Genomic DNA, 17,773 nt, shown 5'->3' on the forward strand with positions numbered 1-17,773 from the left:
TTTGTAGATAAAATTTCAACCCCCCATATTTATACCATTAAAACAAAAGTTATAATATGTATTATGGTATTTTAATTTTATGTCAAAACTTAAAATTAAAAAGTTTTAATTTGAAAGTTGAAACTTTTTTCAAGTTATAACCACAAATTATAATATGTATGTTACACTTTATTAATTCAATTTTGTATTAAATTGAAATTAAAATAGAAACAACAAATTATTAATTTGAAAATTTAAAACTTAAATTAAATATTTTCCAACAAATACATTGTTTGAAATTGTTGATCAGTTAAATTGGATAGATCGTGGTTTGTGCTGTTGCACTCCTAGAGATAGGAATAAAGCAACTCTTCTTTTTGCCGCTTAAACATGTGTGAGTGACAGCACAATCAAGTAGACTAGTTGAATTCCTCGTCTCTTGGTCTAACCGTTGAAGGTGAGTTGATAAACGATCTTTACATTTTAATGAATTTTCAAATGGAAGATTATCATTGGGACTAATTGCAAACAATAATAAAAGAACAATAGTGTTACTTGTACATTATTGTGTACAGATTGATTATGTGGATTATATTAACTAACTTTCTTTTCTTTACTTCCTTTTTTTTTTTCTTTTCTCTCTTACCACATCATTCTGTGTATCAATTTGTACATCATGATGTACAAATAGCAATCATGCTATGCATCCAATCTCAAGTCCAGATGGAATACACGATTGGACAGTTTGAAAAATTAAAACAAAAGCATCTAATCATTTTCTGATACATCAGTCTATTTCTTCCCTCCCTATTTTTGAATCTGGACAAGTAGCCTAATTCTACAAATAGTTTACTAATAAAAGAATTAGGAAAAACTTGCTCTTTCTTCAAAGTTGGGATTAAAAATAGTTTGAGGACCAATGCTGCATTTTCCATTGGGAAATTAGAAGGGCGTACAAGTGAAAATAATCCAGAAAAAGTAGGCAGAAAGTAGAAAAGACTGGGATTATTGGGATAGCCCTGTCGAAATCTGAATCGAAAAGCAAGCTATTTCGATTCAGCTGTGAAGATCATAAAGTAGAAAAGAAAAATGGAGAAATTAGTATTGATGAGATCGTTGTGCCGCTCGATTTGCCGAAGATCTCAAGCTTTAACCCCCACCTCCGCCGTCGTCGCCGCTGCTACGTCCGTCGTAAACCACGATATCCGCCGCCTGCATTTCTCTTCTCCCGCGCTTCCCACCTCCTTTCATGATCATCTACCCTATGGTATAGACTCTTCTGTTAACCTATTATCAATTATCGTTTTATTTTACTTTTATTAACAGCTTGCTGTGTGCCAAAAATAATAATAATAGTAATAATAAATAAAAAATAGAGAAAGGAGAAAAATGGGAGTTATAACTGTACTATTAAACTTGGGATGGAGCGGAGTTCTTGTTCAGTTTTCCGTATTTTTTTATTTATTCCGATTCTATCAACTTTGATTTTCATACATTTGATTTAAAGAAACTGAATCTCGGAGGCGGGGTTGGCCAAATGTTAACACTAATTGTTAACTGTATCTTCCTAACTTCATTTGAACTCGTAGTTTAATTTGTAGTAAAACGTAACTTGATATTAGTCCTAATTTTCTTTTTATCGAGGCTTGTGGATTAGACTTGGAAGTTCAGACCTTTAAGATATCGGTGATTTAGAAGATATAAGGAAATTTTGAGGCTAATGAAACTAGAAATTATATTTATTTGTTTCTAGATTTGCTCAGTTATCTATAATTTAACATGCTTTTCAAGAGTTTCCAATATGCTTTTTGCAAAGTTCCCAAGATCTAACATTGTGAATTCGTTCAAAAACTTATTAAAGACGGGGAAGTTTAAATATTGAGTTTGGATGATGCATATATTTCACTTCTTTACGCTGGTGAAGACTCTGGAATGTAGGTAGCAAAATAATAATAATAATAATATAAAAATAAAAATCCATGAGAAATAATTAATAAAAATCAATAGGAATAAAACTTTATAAGTCTGTTAGCGACTATTATTAAAATCTACGGAGCTTGACAGGTATTTTATTCAATGTCGTATTCTATTTCCGAGATTTTACATGGGACCCTTAACTTTTATCAACTTTTAACAACACACCATCATCTTTTATCAAAATCTATTAAAAAGCTTATTTAGTTAAACCAAAGATGGCTTTTGTCTTCACTATGTTGTATAGTAGTCTTTTGAAGAATTGCCATGTCCCGTTACAGGAATGTGTTGTATTGGCACCGCCGTGTCCATATTAAGCATCCTAGGTTACTATATACCATTAAAGAGAAAAATACTACTGTAAGAGCATAATCTTAGGAAAGAATTCATTGCAGTCCTTTCTTACTAATACAACAAACTGTAACTTATTCCCTACAAAATTTGGGATCGACTACATATAATCTATTTGTCACTCTTTTTTGGTTTACTGTGTCTATTAGAAGAATCCGAAACAAAATAGATCTTTAGTACCTTCTTCTAATGTACCATACTGAGATTGCATTACTTTAACGAATGGAGGATCTCTGCATTTTCTGAAGACATATCCCAATCACCAAATATATCTGAAATTAGGCTTTGTCATGTTGCCTGTGAGATAGATGTTTCCCTTTCCTTTTTCTTTTCACTCATTAAATGTTTCTATGAATGGAAAACCAGAACATATATCCTTTTGAACCAATTATATTAAGTGATACTGCTTTTTCTTAATGAGTTCCACAATGGAAATAACATTTTTGATGTACCTGCATCCTATTTCATTGAGTACACCTTTGTGCCTTGTGTGTCATGAGATGTTTCCACACCTAAAAAGTTTCTACTTGAGTAGTGTTGTTATTCTTCAATATCTTTTTTACTCTTGATACTTCTTGATACTTCTTATCACATAGGTTACTCGAATCCTTTAGCAATGCGCATTGGGGGTACACGGTCATTCAGCGAAGATGTTGCACATATGCCTGTCATAAAAGACCCTGAGATTGAGCGGGCATTCAAGGACTTAATGGCCACAAACTGGGATGAACTCCCACCTGCTGTTGTCCATGGTGTAAAAAAGGCTTTGTCTAAGAATACTGATGACAAGGCTGCTCAAGAAGCCCTGACCAATGTTTTCCGAGCAGCAGAGGCAGTTGAAGAGTTTACAGGTATTCTCATGTCACTGAAGATGGAAATGGATGATGCCATTGGGATGAGTGGCGAGGTAATATGAATTGTACGTGATTAATGGTTGTATATATTTCTAGTATTCTCTTGGCTTCTTGTACAATAATTAATAATTTGGCAGGATGTGAAACCCATGCCAGAAGAATATGTAAAGGCAATGCGTACAATCTTTGATAGATATGCTGCTTATTTGGACGCATTTGGGCCAGAGGAGAGCTATTTGAAGAAGAAAGTGGAGAATGAGTTGGGAACAAAGATGATATACTTGAAAATGAGGTGCAGCGGCCTCGATTCTGAGTGGGGAAAGGTATGATTATTCTTGCAAAATGATTTTGTGGCAATTTGCATACCTAAATAGATAGCTATGCTGGAAAAGTTTGCAACATTATTTACATATATTGTTGCAAAATGTCTTAGCTATGACAATTGAAGATGGCAAAAGTAAATGCATATCCATTTAACCACATCTAAACGATTAATGAACGATCACACACCTATTATCCATAAAATGATTTTATAAGTGGGAAGCATTGCCATCCGACTTTCTTGCCTTTGTTTTTTCAATTACATTTTTGCCTGAGGTAACTAACAAAATTATTTTTCAACAATCGCGTTATCTTCATTTACTACCGTTATTGAAATCCTAGCAAGTAAATGTTTGTTGTTTCTATTTTCCACATCATCAGTTGGCTTTATTGCAGGTTTCTGTCCTTGGGACTTCTGGAATCTCTGGTTCTTACGTTGAGCAGAGAGCATAGATTTGGCTAGACGGCTAAATAAATCTATTCATTTTTTCATGTTTTTGACTTGCGCAAGAATTTCAGAACCATTGAAGTTTCCAACAAGTTTACTTTTGCTGCAAGTTTGGTTCTCGTGCTCCTCTTCTGCTAGCATGTACGCTGAAACTCTGTTCAAGTAGGTATAATAATAAGGATTTCGGCAAACTTAAGAAGCTAAAATCCCTGATGCTGTAATCTTTCTTCTGAATTTTCTATAACTTGGGTTTCAGGCTTGTTATATGGTTTCATGCCGTAATAATGGTTTGTTGATTCGATTGGCAAAGCATGTTATCATTCTCATTAAATGTGTTTTCTGAATTTTGAATTAATGAATGTAGTACACTGAGTGACGTTCCTCTACAGACAGATAATATGAACAGAGAATAAGAAGGATAGAAACATCTAGATAAAGAGATTAAAAAAGGAAAACAATTTGAAAGGAATACAAACATTCCACTGGGAAAAATAATGGCATAATGCTCACCGCACTTTATTTTTCAGCTGTATACACAACAAATTGAATGTAATTGTTCCTTATTTTAGCATATTTTGTTTGCATAAACATAAAGTGTTAAATAGTATCCTGCTATCAATGTATCTTTACCATTCTAGCACTCTTTCGCCATGACCAAGAATCAGATGGGGACTTGGGCAGAGGAGGCAGCAACAAGGCCTTCCGGCAAAGTCCAAACGGCCACCCTTCGCATTGGCAGAACTCCTGAATAATCGAGCGTCTATGAGAATCTTTGTAGTCAATCTTACTTAAGCTGTCGATACTACTTAAGCTCGAACACCTGGACAAGCAAGTTTTGACAGAGATATAAGCATCAAAGCTCGTAGCACTTGAACTCCGGGAGAGATGGCTGCCGACAGTGAGAAATTCATATCTATCTTCTTCATTGCTCGTTTCTTTTACTGACTTCGAGGTAATGAACAATTCTCCTGCTGTTGGCGAGAACGCCCAGTTGAAACTATCTATTCCACTTGACTTGCGTTTGCATTTGGACTCCTTATATTTACTTATGATTGCTGAAACAAATACCTGTTCCATACAAAAATGGGTTAGCAGAAGAAATTGTTGTATTAAAAGAAGAATTCAACGTTAAGTGAGTACTTCCTCTTCTTCATCATTGTAATCACTGTCTGGCTCTTCTTCTTCCTGTTGTTGCTGGGGGTATGAAGTAGAACTCCTTCCTCGTAAAGATTGGCATTTGGCAAATGCATCTTTGAGGGCTGAAGCAAGGAATTTGCATCTTTTGGAGGGATTTGTTGGCTCTTCATGATGAAAAAGGCTCATCTTGGAAAGAATTTTGGATAAATGGGCGGAATTTGTTGGAGCGGAGAATATGTATGAACTAAATATTTGTATTTAGTGATTTATGTGACAGTGGCCTTGCATCCTATTCCAATTTCTGCGCTTTTAACTTTGGTGTGAAGATAAAGTTAACAAGAGAGATGCGAAAGATTAACAGACATTTGACTTGTTACCACCTTCAGATTTTTCTTGTATTACATAATTACTTGGAGACTCGTATGGGAATCTTCAGTATGCTTGATAAACAAGATACGACTGGGCGATAATTTTTTTTACATCTTTTTTAAGGACGCACACCTCTATTCAATCTAGAGTAGGGGCGCGCTACTTGAACAACCCTCCAATAGGGGGTGCCACATAACCTCCTGGTTGTCCACCGGTTGTTCAAGGGGCTTTATTCATCTAGACTATCAAACAGTAAAGAGTTTCTCAAACGTGGATAATCTCCAGTCACATTCTTGGTTCTTAATAGTTAAAATTGTACTTTTCAGATATCATCCGGAAGTAATTGTAAGCGATATGGTACCTAACCCACTATTGACACATGGTATTTTGCTAATTATGCTACAAGTCTATATAAAAACAAATAGGGTGGGGTAAGAGAATAATAGCTTGCGTCAAATTGCAGTTTGTTCCAATGAAAGTGACAGTAATTAGATTGGAGAGGTAACGCATCTCTTGCATATTGTTATACTGATGCTTATTCGATTACTGTGTAATCAACCATCTTCACGTCATAAGCTAACTTTTTGCTGAATATCAAGTTATGGCCATCGAGCATTAAGCCTGCTAAGACGAGAGCTACTAAAATGATGTCCTCACACTGTCAATATTGAGTGTTGTGAAGTAGAACTTCCTATCTCACACCATGAAAAGACCAAGCACGAGAGGTCACTCAAGTCCAGCATTCAAGGCACCCGAGGTTGAACACAGAAGCTCGAACTCAAATGTAAAAGTGAACATCGCACTGACCGTAAACTTGATACCAATACTAATGGAGAAGTGTCCTACTTGGCATTCTTGTGTTTCATACTCCAACAAGTCATGATCTTCAAGGAGATCTTGACAGAAGTGTGCTGAAAAGGCAAATTTGCGAAGCTGACTAAAATTGCATGAGAACTAGCAAAATAGTGCTCAGAACACCAAAATCCCAGTTCACCGACTCTGAGAAAAGCCATAACGGTCACCCTGACCCAAACCATTCAAAATTTGGCAATCTCGGTAGCACGATTGGAAAGTGGTGAATATGTGTAGTCCATAGTAATGAAGAAAAGGAAGTGGCTCCACCCACATTCCAGTTGCAGAGTTAAGGGCTGTAAAAGGCAAGATACTATCAAACTTACGACACAGGCACTGTTATGACGGAAACAAGCGTAACCAGGAAGAAGAGCCAATAGCCACCAACATCACTGTCACACTCACATTCGAGAGACAGCTCAACAAAGACGCCTCACTGCTAGTGAAGAGGAGCAACATTGGATAAGGTGTCTTTCACTGGCAGCTAAGATGAGTCACTTGAGTGCCATCAAAAGAGAACCTGACCTCGGGGAGTTTGGTGGGAAAAATAAGAAGAGTTAACTTTTCTTCCGGTATAGAAAATATTGGAACTTTTCCCATAATGAAGGAAAATCTGACACCTGAAAAAGATCTGACAATCTCTAAGGAGGAATAGCTCAAATAAATGGAAGTTTGAGGACTCTTTTTAAGTATCCTCCGAGTAGTTCTCAAGACCAGACAAAACATCCTCTTCAAATCCACATGTTCACGGTAATCAAAAGGTTGCCTAAAACAGTACTTCCCAGAAAGTCTTATTTTTCTTTCTATCTTCCTTCTTGAAAATAGAGAAGGAAAATAGTATATCAGAATACAGAGAGGACACAACTAGGGATCAACATATGCAAGCAAAATAAAACACAGTTCTTTTGGGATATTTCTCATTCAATTGATCTGGCAAACTCCAACAAATAATACTTAATTATATGGTTCGCTAGCAGTTTTACAATATTAGTCCAAATTCCCAATTGCATTGTAGGAGATGAACCTGTATCTTCAAAAATGTTAAATTGTTAAGTAGTAAAAAGATGGGAATTTGCACACGAATACACTAGTCAACCATGACGACTTCTTCTTAATGAGCAGATGAGGCAATTCTCATATCTAGTAATTAATGTTCCATCTGTTGTGTTTTCAAGCAACGACTTCTTCTTAATGAGCAGATGAGGCAATTCTCATATCTAGTAATTAATGTTCCATCTGTTGTGTTTTCAAGCAAATTGGACAAACTGGGGAACAAAGACATCTGGAAGATCATTGTTCCCCACAATTCTCTGCCTGCTGTCATGTAGTCAGACAATTTTAGCTTCATGTTTTCCAGTACTTAAAGAAGTCTAGAATACCAAAGCTGCAATTATGGGGATGACAGAATTTTCTAATGTGTGTGAAAGAAAGTTTACCTGTTGTGCTACAGACACAGTGACACAGAAAAATTCTGAAGAAAACAGAATTCGAGAGGAAAAGAAAAATGAGGTAAGTATGAGAAAATAGCCATCAGAACACCACATTAAGGAGTCTTGAATGTACCAACTGAATCAACCGGGGACTTGCGAAGCTGTTGGGATGTAAGGGAAATAAGAGACTGAAGCTTAGTAACAGCAGATGTCTTATCAGGCGGGCATTTGGAAAGAGCGTCATTTAGTGAGTTGACAGCCTCATCAAGCTTCCCTGCAGCCATGGAAGCTAACCCTGCCTTGTAAGCTTCATCAGCCATTTGAGCATCATATTGTGAAGTCAACTTTCCATTAGGCTTTACGTTCTTTGAGGCAGAAGCAGATCGAGATTGTAAGAAAGCAGTAGCACGAGTGTACTCAAGAGCAGTAATGGCAGAATTAATCTCAGCCATAAGCACTTCAGGTGATGTTGAGATGGTCTTCACATCATCATACATATTCCAGTGGGGTTTTTCTTCACCAGAACTCATTTCTATATTTTCAGCTGAGCTCGCCAATTGTCAAAAAACCAGGACCTTGTGGAACGTAATGGCACACTCAGGCTTTTCAGTAACCCTTTTCTCCATGATACAAATAAATGAGAAAGGAAAGAAATGGTCAAGCCTTGATTTCCATGGTGAAAGCTAGGCAAAATTCTTCGTTAGTCCAGTCCAGCAATCCTTGTTGCAGACAATAATATTTGTTAGACAGCAGGGATGAAGCATCAACAGTGTGTTGCATAAATGATAAGCTCAAAAATGAAAGTCCATTATCCGAGTTATGAATGCCTCTTCTTCAGTAATCATACAATTAACCAGGTTTGAATCCATTCATAATTCATCTAGAATGAGTAACTACTGTTAACGGAGAATAGAAATGAGCCCTAAATTTATAGTACATGTCTGTCAAATTAAACCAACGGAATGTTAAATTGATTTCCTAGTAGATAGTGAATTGAACTAGGTAATGATTACAAAAAATTGCACCACTGGTTCCCAACCTATAACTCCAATAGCAAGTCGGTCCACACCTTTATGATGGAGCAGATTTTGTCATCAGTCTTTCACTGCTGTTGCACAAATAATCCCAACAGACGGTTTCAATCCCAAGTTCATTAAAAATTTCAGTTACACAACTTTCCAAGAACCACCCACCCTTCCCCACCAAGACATAAAACAGTTTTAGTTTAATACTGTCATCAGCCACCAGAGAAAAAGGGGTTTCCAGTGGTAGAATGTAGGGATTTGTTCTGGCTTTAAACAGGTTATTCTACATTTAAATCTAAACAGACACCAACTGATATAAATATGCAGTTACGAATAATCCAGCCAAAGTAAAAGGAATGGGCTTCTACCTGGAAGAAAGCCTGACTTCTTTGCGTAAAGAACCTGGCTATGGGTAATCGGTGGAATTTTTTCGAAATATTGGATAGAAGTTGACAATAAGTTCTTTCAAAATTGACTATTTGTCCCTCTGTTAGAAGTGTTCCAAAAATGGAAGCATGTGTAAAAGCTCGTCATGAAGGACGTGATCTTGCTTCTGAGGGTAATGTAATTATCCGTGTCTTTGGAATGGCTTTTTCTTTTTATTTATTATTTATCGTGAATAATGGAATCATTACAAATAATAAACCCCCGGCCCATCCCAAAAACCTGTCCTTAGTTCGGATTGCAGGCTGCAACTCGCCTGCATGAAGCCAAACCGATCTTACACGGGATCGCAAATTCCAAGTAGGTATGAGAGGCTTAATGTCGGACCCTCAAGGCCCTCGAGTGCAAAGGCAGAAGGGAGCTTGACTTCAATTACATTACTTTTTCCAGTTTCCCATCAGAAGTCAGGGACTTTTAATCTTCTATAATCTGGTTCACTGCTTAAAGGTACAGATGCAAATTCAAATACCTAAAGATGCAACCCAGAATCTCTTAGGTACGAATGATGTTTGTTCTTTCTTTCTGTTTTCTTTTTGCTTTTCTTGCTTTCCTTTTATTTGTCTTCTCTTAGTTATTTTAATTAGAAAGAACAGCATCACCGTGTTTTTAGTATAAGATTGACTTTTCAATGGATTTTGAGACGGATATCATCTTATAAACAAAAGTCTCGTTTAGCCACCATTTGGGAAGAATTATAAATGGTTTGATATAGGGATACATAGAAGTGATGGATAAATCGATACTACTTATGGATCATTGGTATCTGAGGTTGAAACGAGGCTAATGATTTATAAATATTGCCAAATGGAGGCCTAATGGTTGGTACCAACTCGCTACCAGAACTATAGGTTGATAACCGCAATTTTCCGTAATGATTATTCAATAATAATATCAATAGTGGAAGAAGTAAACAATTCCACAGAAAAAGTGCACAGTTTCCCTCTCACCTTCAATTTGTATCAGGGGAAATGGAAGAAGTCCTAAGAGTTGAGGAATAGAAAATCCTCCTTTAAAATATTACAGAAAAGATCAACTTTATACATTAATCACAACTCGTTCTGTGAGGTCACCAATGATAATTAATGACAAGGTAATTCAAAAAATTATTCAAAGCCAAGAACACCATTTTGAATATTACATAAAAAAAAATGAACTCCAAATTTTGATTACCATAAGGAAAGAAAAATAGAGTTTTCCAAATTGCACTCTTGAAACTTACGAAAAAAAAAATAGAAAGCTTATAGGAAATAGAACATGGATTTTAGACATTATTGATAGAATATTGAAATGTAAAAAACAGTACGACAATTTCTTGTAAAAAATTTAAAAGTATCCATACAGAAATGAAATTAGGTGCAAATATATGTGTAAAAACCCTAATTATAGGCATTGTATACCATAAAATAATAGCTGATAGAGAATCGATTGATGAAAGAAGTGTACCTGGGAAACTGAAGAGGATTTTTCTTATCTTGAAATTGGTTGAGCTCATTGACAATCGAAATGTGAGTGTTCTTCGAACCGCAATTTATTTTCATTTCATCATGACGATCGCTTCTTTTTTATTTTTTCTATTTTCTATAAAATTTGTATTATTGATGTATTTATTTATGTACTATAATTTAAGGAAATGAAATATTCCAAACGTTCCTGAAATTTTTTTGGCTCATATTGAACCATTTGTATCTATATGTATAGGGGGAAGAAAAGATGGATCCGGACAAATTCAATGAAAGGAAAGAAATCCGAGTGTTATGCTTTTCTAATTGCACGACCAAATTGATGAATAAATATGTCAAAGAATGTAAAAAATACTAAATCACCTCAATTAAAATATTGAAATAATGTACACATTAACACAAGAAAACAATGCAGAATACAATAACAAGAATGTTTGTACTCCTATCATCTTAAAAATTATTATTGTTGTATCTCTGATTTTTCGCTATAAATATAGAATTTTGGTTCTTAATAAAATATACTTAAATCTATTAACTTTTATTATCTCTCCTCTTTTTTCTCTTTTCATGACACACTACTAGCACGAAATCTAAATTTAATTTTTCAAAGTCCAGTGATAGTAATATTTTTTTATAAACATAATCTTCTATAACGTATATCAAAATCAAAATCAATTTGGTGACATGTGATTTTATATAGAGTTATGCTACACTTACAAAGGGAGTTGACAAAGGTGGATGACAAAATCACATCTACACCAATCATTTCAAAAACAAATTTTTAAATCATTTGAAATCAATAGCCTGAATTTTGTCAACACACTTTGTAACTCCACTTTTGTAATTCAACTTTGTACAAGTAACTTTCTTGTTTTATAAAAAAAAAAAACAAAAATTGAACATCAACCTTGAGGGCCCCCACCGCCTCTCTCCTAGAACTTTGTGAAAAAGGTAAATCACGGGATGTGACCAGCAGGCCAGAGAACAGGAGTTGCATATACACTGCGCCTACGATGAGTCAAATTTCATGTCTCAGAAATCCAACCTCCACACTACGACTGCCAGTAAGGCATGAGATAATATCACTCCTTTCATTTGCACAACTAGACTATGCTCCTGGAGCACTTTATTGTTATATATGTGTGTGTGTGTGTGTGTGTGTGTGTGTGTGTGTGTGGGATTCTGAAATCAATTTGCTTCTGCCCATTCCCACTCTCTCATCTCATGTCGTGTCCCAGCACCATAGCGTGATTTTTTTTCCCCTTTTTGGTTACATATGTGAATCAAATTTTCTTCAAAAATCAATTCATGGTTGATATCATTTCATTTCATAATTGCATAATGATCGTCTGAAATTGTGTCTCCATAATTGATTCTTCACGTCTGCTATGAATTCATAAAAAAATCCTATGTTTGATAAACAATGATTTTTTCGTAATGTATGTTTGGTCATTAATTTTTATATATAAATTCATATCCTATCTATTTGATAATTCATTTTTATATCATATTCTGTCTGTCTGGTAATTAATACTTTTCGCCTGATTAGATATTTAATTCAAATTGATAAATTATTATGTTGTTATCCCTGAAATAGCACAATATTATAATTAATATTCCAAAAGAATATTAATCGTAAATCTATCTATTATAAATAGTTTGTTCTTACTCCTGAAATAACACAATATTATAATCAATATCCTTAAAGAATACTACTTGCTCTAAAGAGTATATATTATAATTTGGATAATTGGCACAAAACGTCCCTACATTTGAAGTTTATTGTGGAAAACGTTTATATCTTTCATTTTTGACTTTTTTGTTCCTACCTTTCACCTTTCTTTGCGTTGGACATTCTTTTCAACAAATTTTTAACGTAAAATGACAAATATACTCTCCTGTTTAATAAATAAAAAAAAAGAACAAAAAAATTAAGAATAAATTGTAACTATAGGTCCAAACTTTTAAAGAAGTACAAATTAGTCCAAATAAATTATTAAAATATTTAAAATAACAAATAAACAAACTCTTCCTCAATCCTCTTCAACTCCCTTTCCTTACGCCTTCTTCACCACCACCACCATCGCCGTCGCCGTCAAAACCACCAAAGCTCGCACCATAAACTGTTGTCATCAGCCCCAAACACTTATGATAGAAATTTGATACAAATACTACTCAATTGAAAGGGAATCTAAACCTGTATGCTTCGAACTGTCTCAAAATTAATTGTGATTCATGCAAAATTATTGAAGACCCATTGTTGTAATAGCTTCACCATGATGAGATGGTGCTGAATATGGCGGTTCGCGATCATGATGTCCACAACAGTCACTGAAATTTTGCCCAAAACATGTGTGATGACTGCGTTCGAAATATTTGGCTTCTGATGTCTATTGGGTGGGTGAGTAAGTGTTTGGGGGCCATGGTTTGATGGGTCATGATGAGGGGAATCTACCAATATGTTGGGTTGGGTTGGGAGTCGTCGGAAAGAGAGCTGCCGGCAGTTTTGGTTTGTGTAATTGGTAGATTTTGGAGAGAAATTTCGGCCAACTCACTTGGAGTTAGGGCCAACTGTTGGTTGGGTTGTGTAGACGGAAATAAGGGCTTCAATTTGGTACTATGATCTGGTGTCCATGGTAGCTAGAATGTGGTGAAAATCATAGTTAGGTGGAGGAGGGAAGGAGAGAGAAAGAGAGAGTTTTTAATATTTTTATAATTTATTTGGACTAATTTGCATTTTTGTAAAAGTTTGCGCTTATAGTTGTAATTTATTCTTTATTTTTCCTTTATTTTTTGTTTGATTTAAAGAGGATGGTATATCGGTCATTTTACGTTAAAAACTGGTGAAAAGTATATCCAACACAAAGAAATGTGAAGGGTATGAAAGTTTTCCACAATAAACTTGAAAGGTATGTATGTTTTGTGCCAATTACCCTTATAATTTTCAATATTACAGAAAAATATTGATATATTGCTCTTTAAGAAGTAATAGTAACATACAATGTGCTTTTATAGTAGTACATATTTCGAAAAACATATTATTTTAGCGTTTATCCCTAAATGAAAATACGTAATTTATGTCATGTTAATATTGACTACTTGATTAACTATTATGTAATATTTAGTCACATTCTTCGAAATTAATTATATTTTCTTTATCGTATAGTTAATCAAATAACAAATATCACAAAACTTGAATTTACTACACTTTACATATTTGGCAAAAATTATATGTCATGGGTACTCGATGTTGATATCCATTTTATCTCAAAAAGTTAAGGAGAGACATTAAAAGAAGGAAACAAATAATCCCTACAAGATCGTGTAAAAGCACTCATCTTCATTCGTGTTCATCTTTGTGATAAATTGAAAATTAAATATCTTACTGAGAAAGATTCATTGATTCTTTGAAAAAACTTAACTGAAAAATTTGATCATCAGAGGACTATAGTCCCCTAAAAGCTTGATATGAGTAAATGTATCTTCGTATGCAAGTTTTCAAAATTGTTAGTGAGTACAGTTCTGAACTATTCAGAATATGTTCAAAATTGACCTTGTGTTTGAGAAAAATCACTCATGTTGGAGAAAAATTTTCCACATTTCATGTCTTGACTTTACTTCTGGAGCAGTAATATCGTGAACATGGTTTCAAGACAAAAATAATTGTTTGACTTAATATTATCAGAAAATAATGTTAATACGATATCGAGTGCACGAATATCGTTGAACTTTCCCAAAAAGCTTGTATTATTTTATCAAATAATACAAAATATTTTGACGATACACTTTGTTATAACAATTCAGAAGATATTTGCTACAATGGACATTACATTGAGACAATACAAGAAAATAATGTTAAATATCTTTGCATAACTTATTTTGTATCTAGTCGAAAGTAGATACAAGAAAAATTTCATGTACTTCAATGTGGCATGTATTATACATTTATAAAAATTTGAATTAAAAATTGTCACGATTAGAAGTTTGTTGACCTAAAAAGTTTTATACTTTGGTTATGATCGGTTTGGACATCCATTAGTTATAATGATGTGTCAAATAATAAACAACTCATATGGACATTCTTTAAAGAACCAGAAGATTTTTTGACATAATGATTGTCCATGTGTACTTTATTCGTAAGGCAAGTTAGTCATTAGACATTCGAGCATAAATGTCAATATTGAATCTCGAATTTTATTGGAAAGAATTATGGAGATATATGTGGGCTAATACACCCACTATATGGATCATTTCATTATTTTATGCTATTAATTAATTCTTCTATTAGATGGTTACATGTTTGCTTACATTCCACTAAGAATGCAGCCTTTGCTAGACTACTTGTTCAAATCATAAAATTATGAGCGCAATTTTCTGATTACTCAATCAAGATTATCCGTCTTGACAATACTCATGAATTTAGACCATAAGCATTCGATGGTTATTGTATGTCAATTGGGAGTGCTATTGAACATTCGATTGCACATGGACATACACAAAATAATTTAACGGAGTCATTTATTAAACGTCTACAACTCATTTCTAAACAATTACTTCTGAAAACAAAACTCCCAACTTCAGTTCAGGCCCTATCATATTTTAAACTGCATCATTGGTTCATATAAAACCAATTGCCTATTATCAATATTTAACGTTGCAACTTGCATTTTATTATGAACCTAATATTTTTCACCTATGAGTTTTTGGTTGTGATGCTATCCAAGTCCCTATTTCACCTCCATAGCGTATTGAAATGAGTCCTTAACGAAAACTTGAGATTTATGTAAGTTTTGATTTACCATCTATTATTAGGTATCTTGAACTTCTAACGAGTGATTTATTTATTGCACGTTTGCAAATTGTTATTTTGATGAAATGACATTCCCAACTTTGGAAGAGAAAAAACTACATAATGAAAAATTAGGTAAAATTTCTTGAAAGTAGCAACCAACATGAGCAAGAAGTTGAAAAAAAATCATTCATTTACAAAATGTTGCAAATTAATTATCTAAAATATTTGTTGACGCGAGAAAGGTGACAAAGTTATATATACCACCAAAAAATATTCTAACAAATTTTGATGTCCCTGAAAGACAATTTGCTGTAATAAACGAATCTCAAATACTCCAAAAGCGTGGTCGACCAATTGATTCAAAAGAATCTATACCTCGAAAAAGAAAGGTACAAAAGAAAAGCCAACCAAAAACTTTAGAAGAAACAATATTTGAAAAGATTGATCGATCAAATATTAAAAATATGATTCTTGAAGAACCAGAACTATCTGAAAATAATGAGATTTCAATAAATTATATATTATCTCATACATTATGGGAATGAAATAATGTTGTTATGGACCAGATTTTTGCTTTTAACATAGCTCTTGCTATTATGTAAAATGAGGATTTTGAACTATGGTTAGTTAAAGATTGTCAACATAGAAATGATTTGCCAAAATGGGAAAAAGCCATACAGGGGAAAATTGAATTCCTTAGAAAAAAGAAGAGTTTTTGGACCTACAATTCGAACATTTGAAAATGTAATCCCTATTGGATACAAATTGATTTTTGTACGAAAGAGAAATTAAAATAATAGAATTACAAGATACAAAGTCCGGAAGGACTTAAAGTGCCAAGAACAAATGATATATGACCAAAAACCATGTTCTCAATTAAATTGCGAGATTAAAAAAATTTAGATGCATGTGGTATAATCGCCTTAACGAATATTTATTGAAGGAGGGTTATAAAAATTACAATATTAGTCCATGTGTTTTTATAAAGAAAATAAATATTAAATTTGCAATTGTGGCAGTTTTATATTAATGATTTAAATTTAATTGGAATTCTTGAAGAGCTTAATAAATTTGCAGATTGTTTTGAAAAAAAGAATTTGAGATGAAGGATTTAGGAAAAAACGAAATTTTAACTCGGGTTGTAGATTGAACATTTTGCAGAAGAATTATTTGTTCATCAACCTACATATATAGGAAGTCTTAAAATATTTTTATATGGATAATGCACATCTATTGTCACACCTATGGTTATTTGACCACTTGATGTGAAAAGATCAATTTCATCCACTTGAAGATAGAGAAAATGTTATTGATCCCGAAGTACCATATCATAATGTAATTGTAGCACTAACTTATTTTACAAACTACACTCTACCCGATATAGCCTTTTCTGTAAACTTCTTGCTATATATAGCTCTATACCAATTCAAAAATATTGGAACGGTGTTAAACACATTTTTCGTTACGTGAAAGATATTATTGATTTGTGATTATTTTATTCCATAAAGCAGGGATTTGCTTTAATGGGATATGTAGATTTATGTTATCTCTCCGATACACATAAAACTCAATCACAATTAAGATATGTGTTTAAACATGAATGAACAATAATATCATGAAAATCCATAAAGCAATTATTAACAGCAACATTCTCAAATTATTCTGAAATTATTGTAATCCATTAAGCATGCCAATGATGTGTATGGTTGAGGAACATGACTATATCATATCCAAGCATCATGCTGGTTAGTTTCAACAAAAGATAATTCAACAATTTGTATGAAGACAATACTGCTTGTATTGCATAACTCAAAAGAAACTATATCAAAGGTGACATGATAAAGTATATTCGTTCAAAATTATTTCATACTCACGAGCTTCAAAAGAATTATGATATCGATGTTCAACAAAATCTCTTAAATGATAATGTAGCTAATTTATTTACAAAAACACTACCAACTTTTACATTCAAGAAATTGGTTTACGAGATTGAAATGTGTCGACTAAAAGGTTTTCAGTAATCTACATCAGGGGAGTATCCTTACTCTTTTTTCTCCGCTTGGGTTTTATCCCACTGGACTTTTCTAGTAAGGTTTTAATGAGACATCATTTATTTTTTTCGAATTAAATGTACTCTTTTTTTCGTTTGATTTTTTTTAATCCTATTGGACTTTTTTCAAACAAAGTTTTAACGAGACAGATTTTTTATAATGTGTCATTCAAGGAAAAATGTTGTAACAATAATTTTATTAGTGGATGACAATTGTATCATTGCAGCTCTAAAAATTATTATCATTATATTCCTAATTCTTTTATTTAAATATAAGGCTTTGGTTC

General features: G+C 33.6%; 3 protein-coding genes across 4 annotated transcripts; 1 reads left to right on the forward strand and 2 right to left on the reverse strand.

Moving 5' to 3' along the window:
* Positions 1-901: 901 nt before the first annotated feature.
* On the forward strand, positions 902-4,282 carry LOC111397261 (succinate dehydrogenase subunit 5, mitochondrial). The gene is made up of 4 exons (XM_023024091.1): positions 902-1,246; positions 2,901-3,211; positions 3,296-3,481; positions 3,876-4,282. Exons 1-4 carry the CDS (start codon positions 1,069-1,071, stop codon positions 3,930-3,932), a joined length of 732 nt encoding a protein of 243 aa, XP_022879859.1. The 5' UTR covers positions 902-1,068; the 3' UTR covers positions 3,933-4,282.
* Positions 4,283-4,361: 79 nt separating this feature from the next.
* LOC111397262 lies at positions 4,362-5,464 on the reverse strand. The gene is made up of 2 exons (XM_023024092.1): positions 5,068-5,464; positions 4,362-4,995 (listed from the first exon to the last, which is right to left on the reverse strand). Exons 1-2 carry the CDS (start codon positions 5,248-5,250, stop codon positions 4,543-4,545), a joined length of 636 nt encoding a protein of 211 aa, XP_022879860.1. The 5' UTR covers positions 5,251-5,464; the 3' UTR covers positions 4,362-4,542.
* Positions 5,465-7,352: 1,888 nt separating this feature from the next.
* Positions 7,353-10,928, reverse strand: LOC111397263. Of its 2 annotated transcripts, XR_002703208.1 has the most exons (3): positions 10,628-10,928; positions 7,515-8,434; positions 7,353-7,437 (listed from the first exon to the last, which is right to left on the reverse strand). XR_002703208.1 is itself a non-coding variant. In XM_023024093.1 (2 exons), exon 2 carries the CDS (start codon positions 8,243-8,245, stop codon positions 7,829-7,831), a length of 417 nt encoding a protein of 138 aa, XP_022879861.1. In that variant the 5' UTR covers positions 8,246-8,434; positions 10,628-10,928; the 3' UTR covers positions 7,471-7,828. The 2 variants fall into 2 exon arrangements, 1 of the variants encoding a protein (XP_022879861.1); XM_023024093.1 differs by lacking the exon at positions 7,353-7,437 and having other exon boundaries at positions 7,471-8,434.
* Positions 10,929-17,773: the final 6,845 nt, after the last annotated feature.

This window comes from Olea europaea, chromosome 7 (assembly GCF_002742605.1).
Source record: "Olea europaea var. sylvestris chromosome 7, O_europaea_v1, whole genome shotgun sequence".
NCBI lineage: Eukaryota > Viridiplantae > Streptophyta > Magnoliopsida > Lamiales > Oleaceae > Olea > Olea europaea.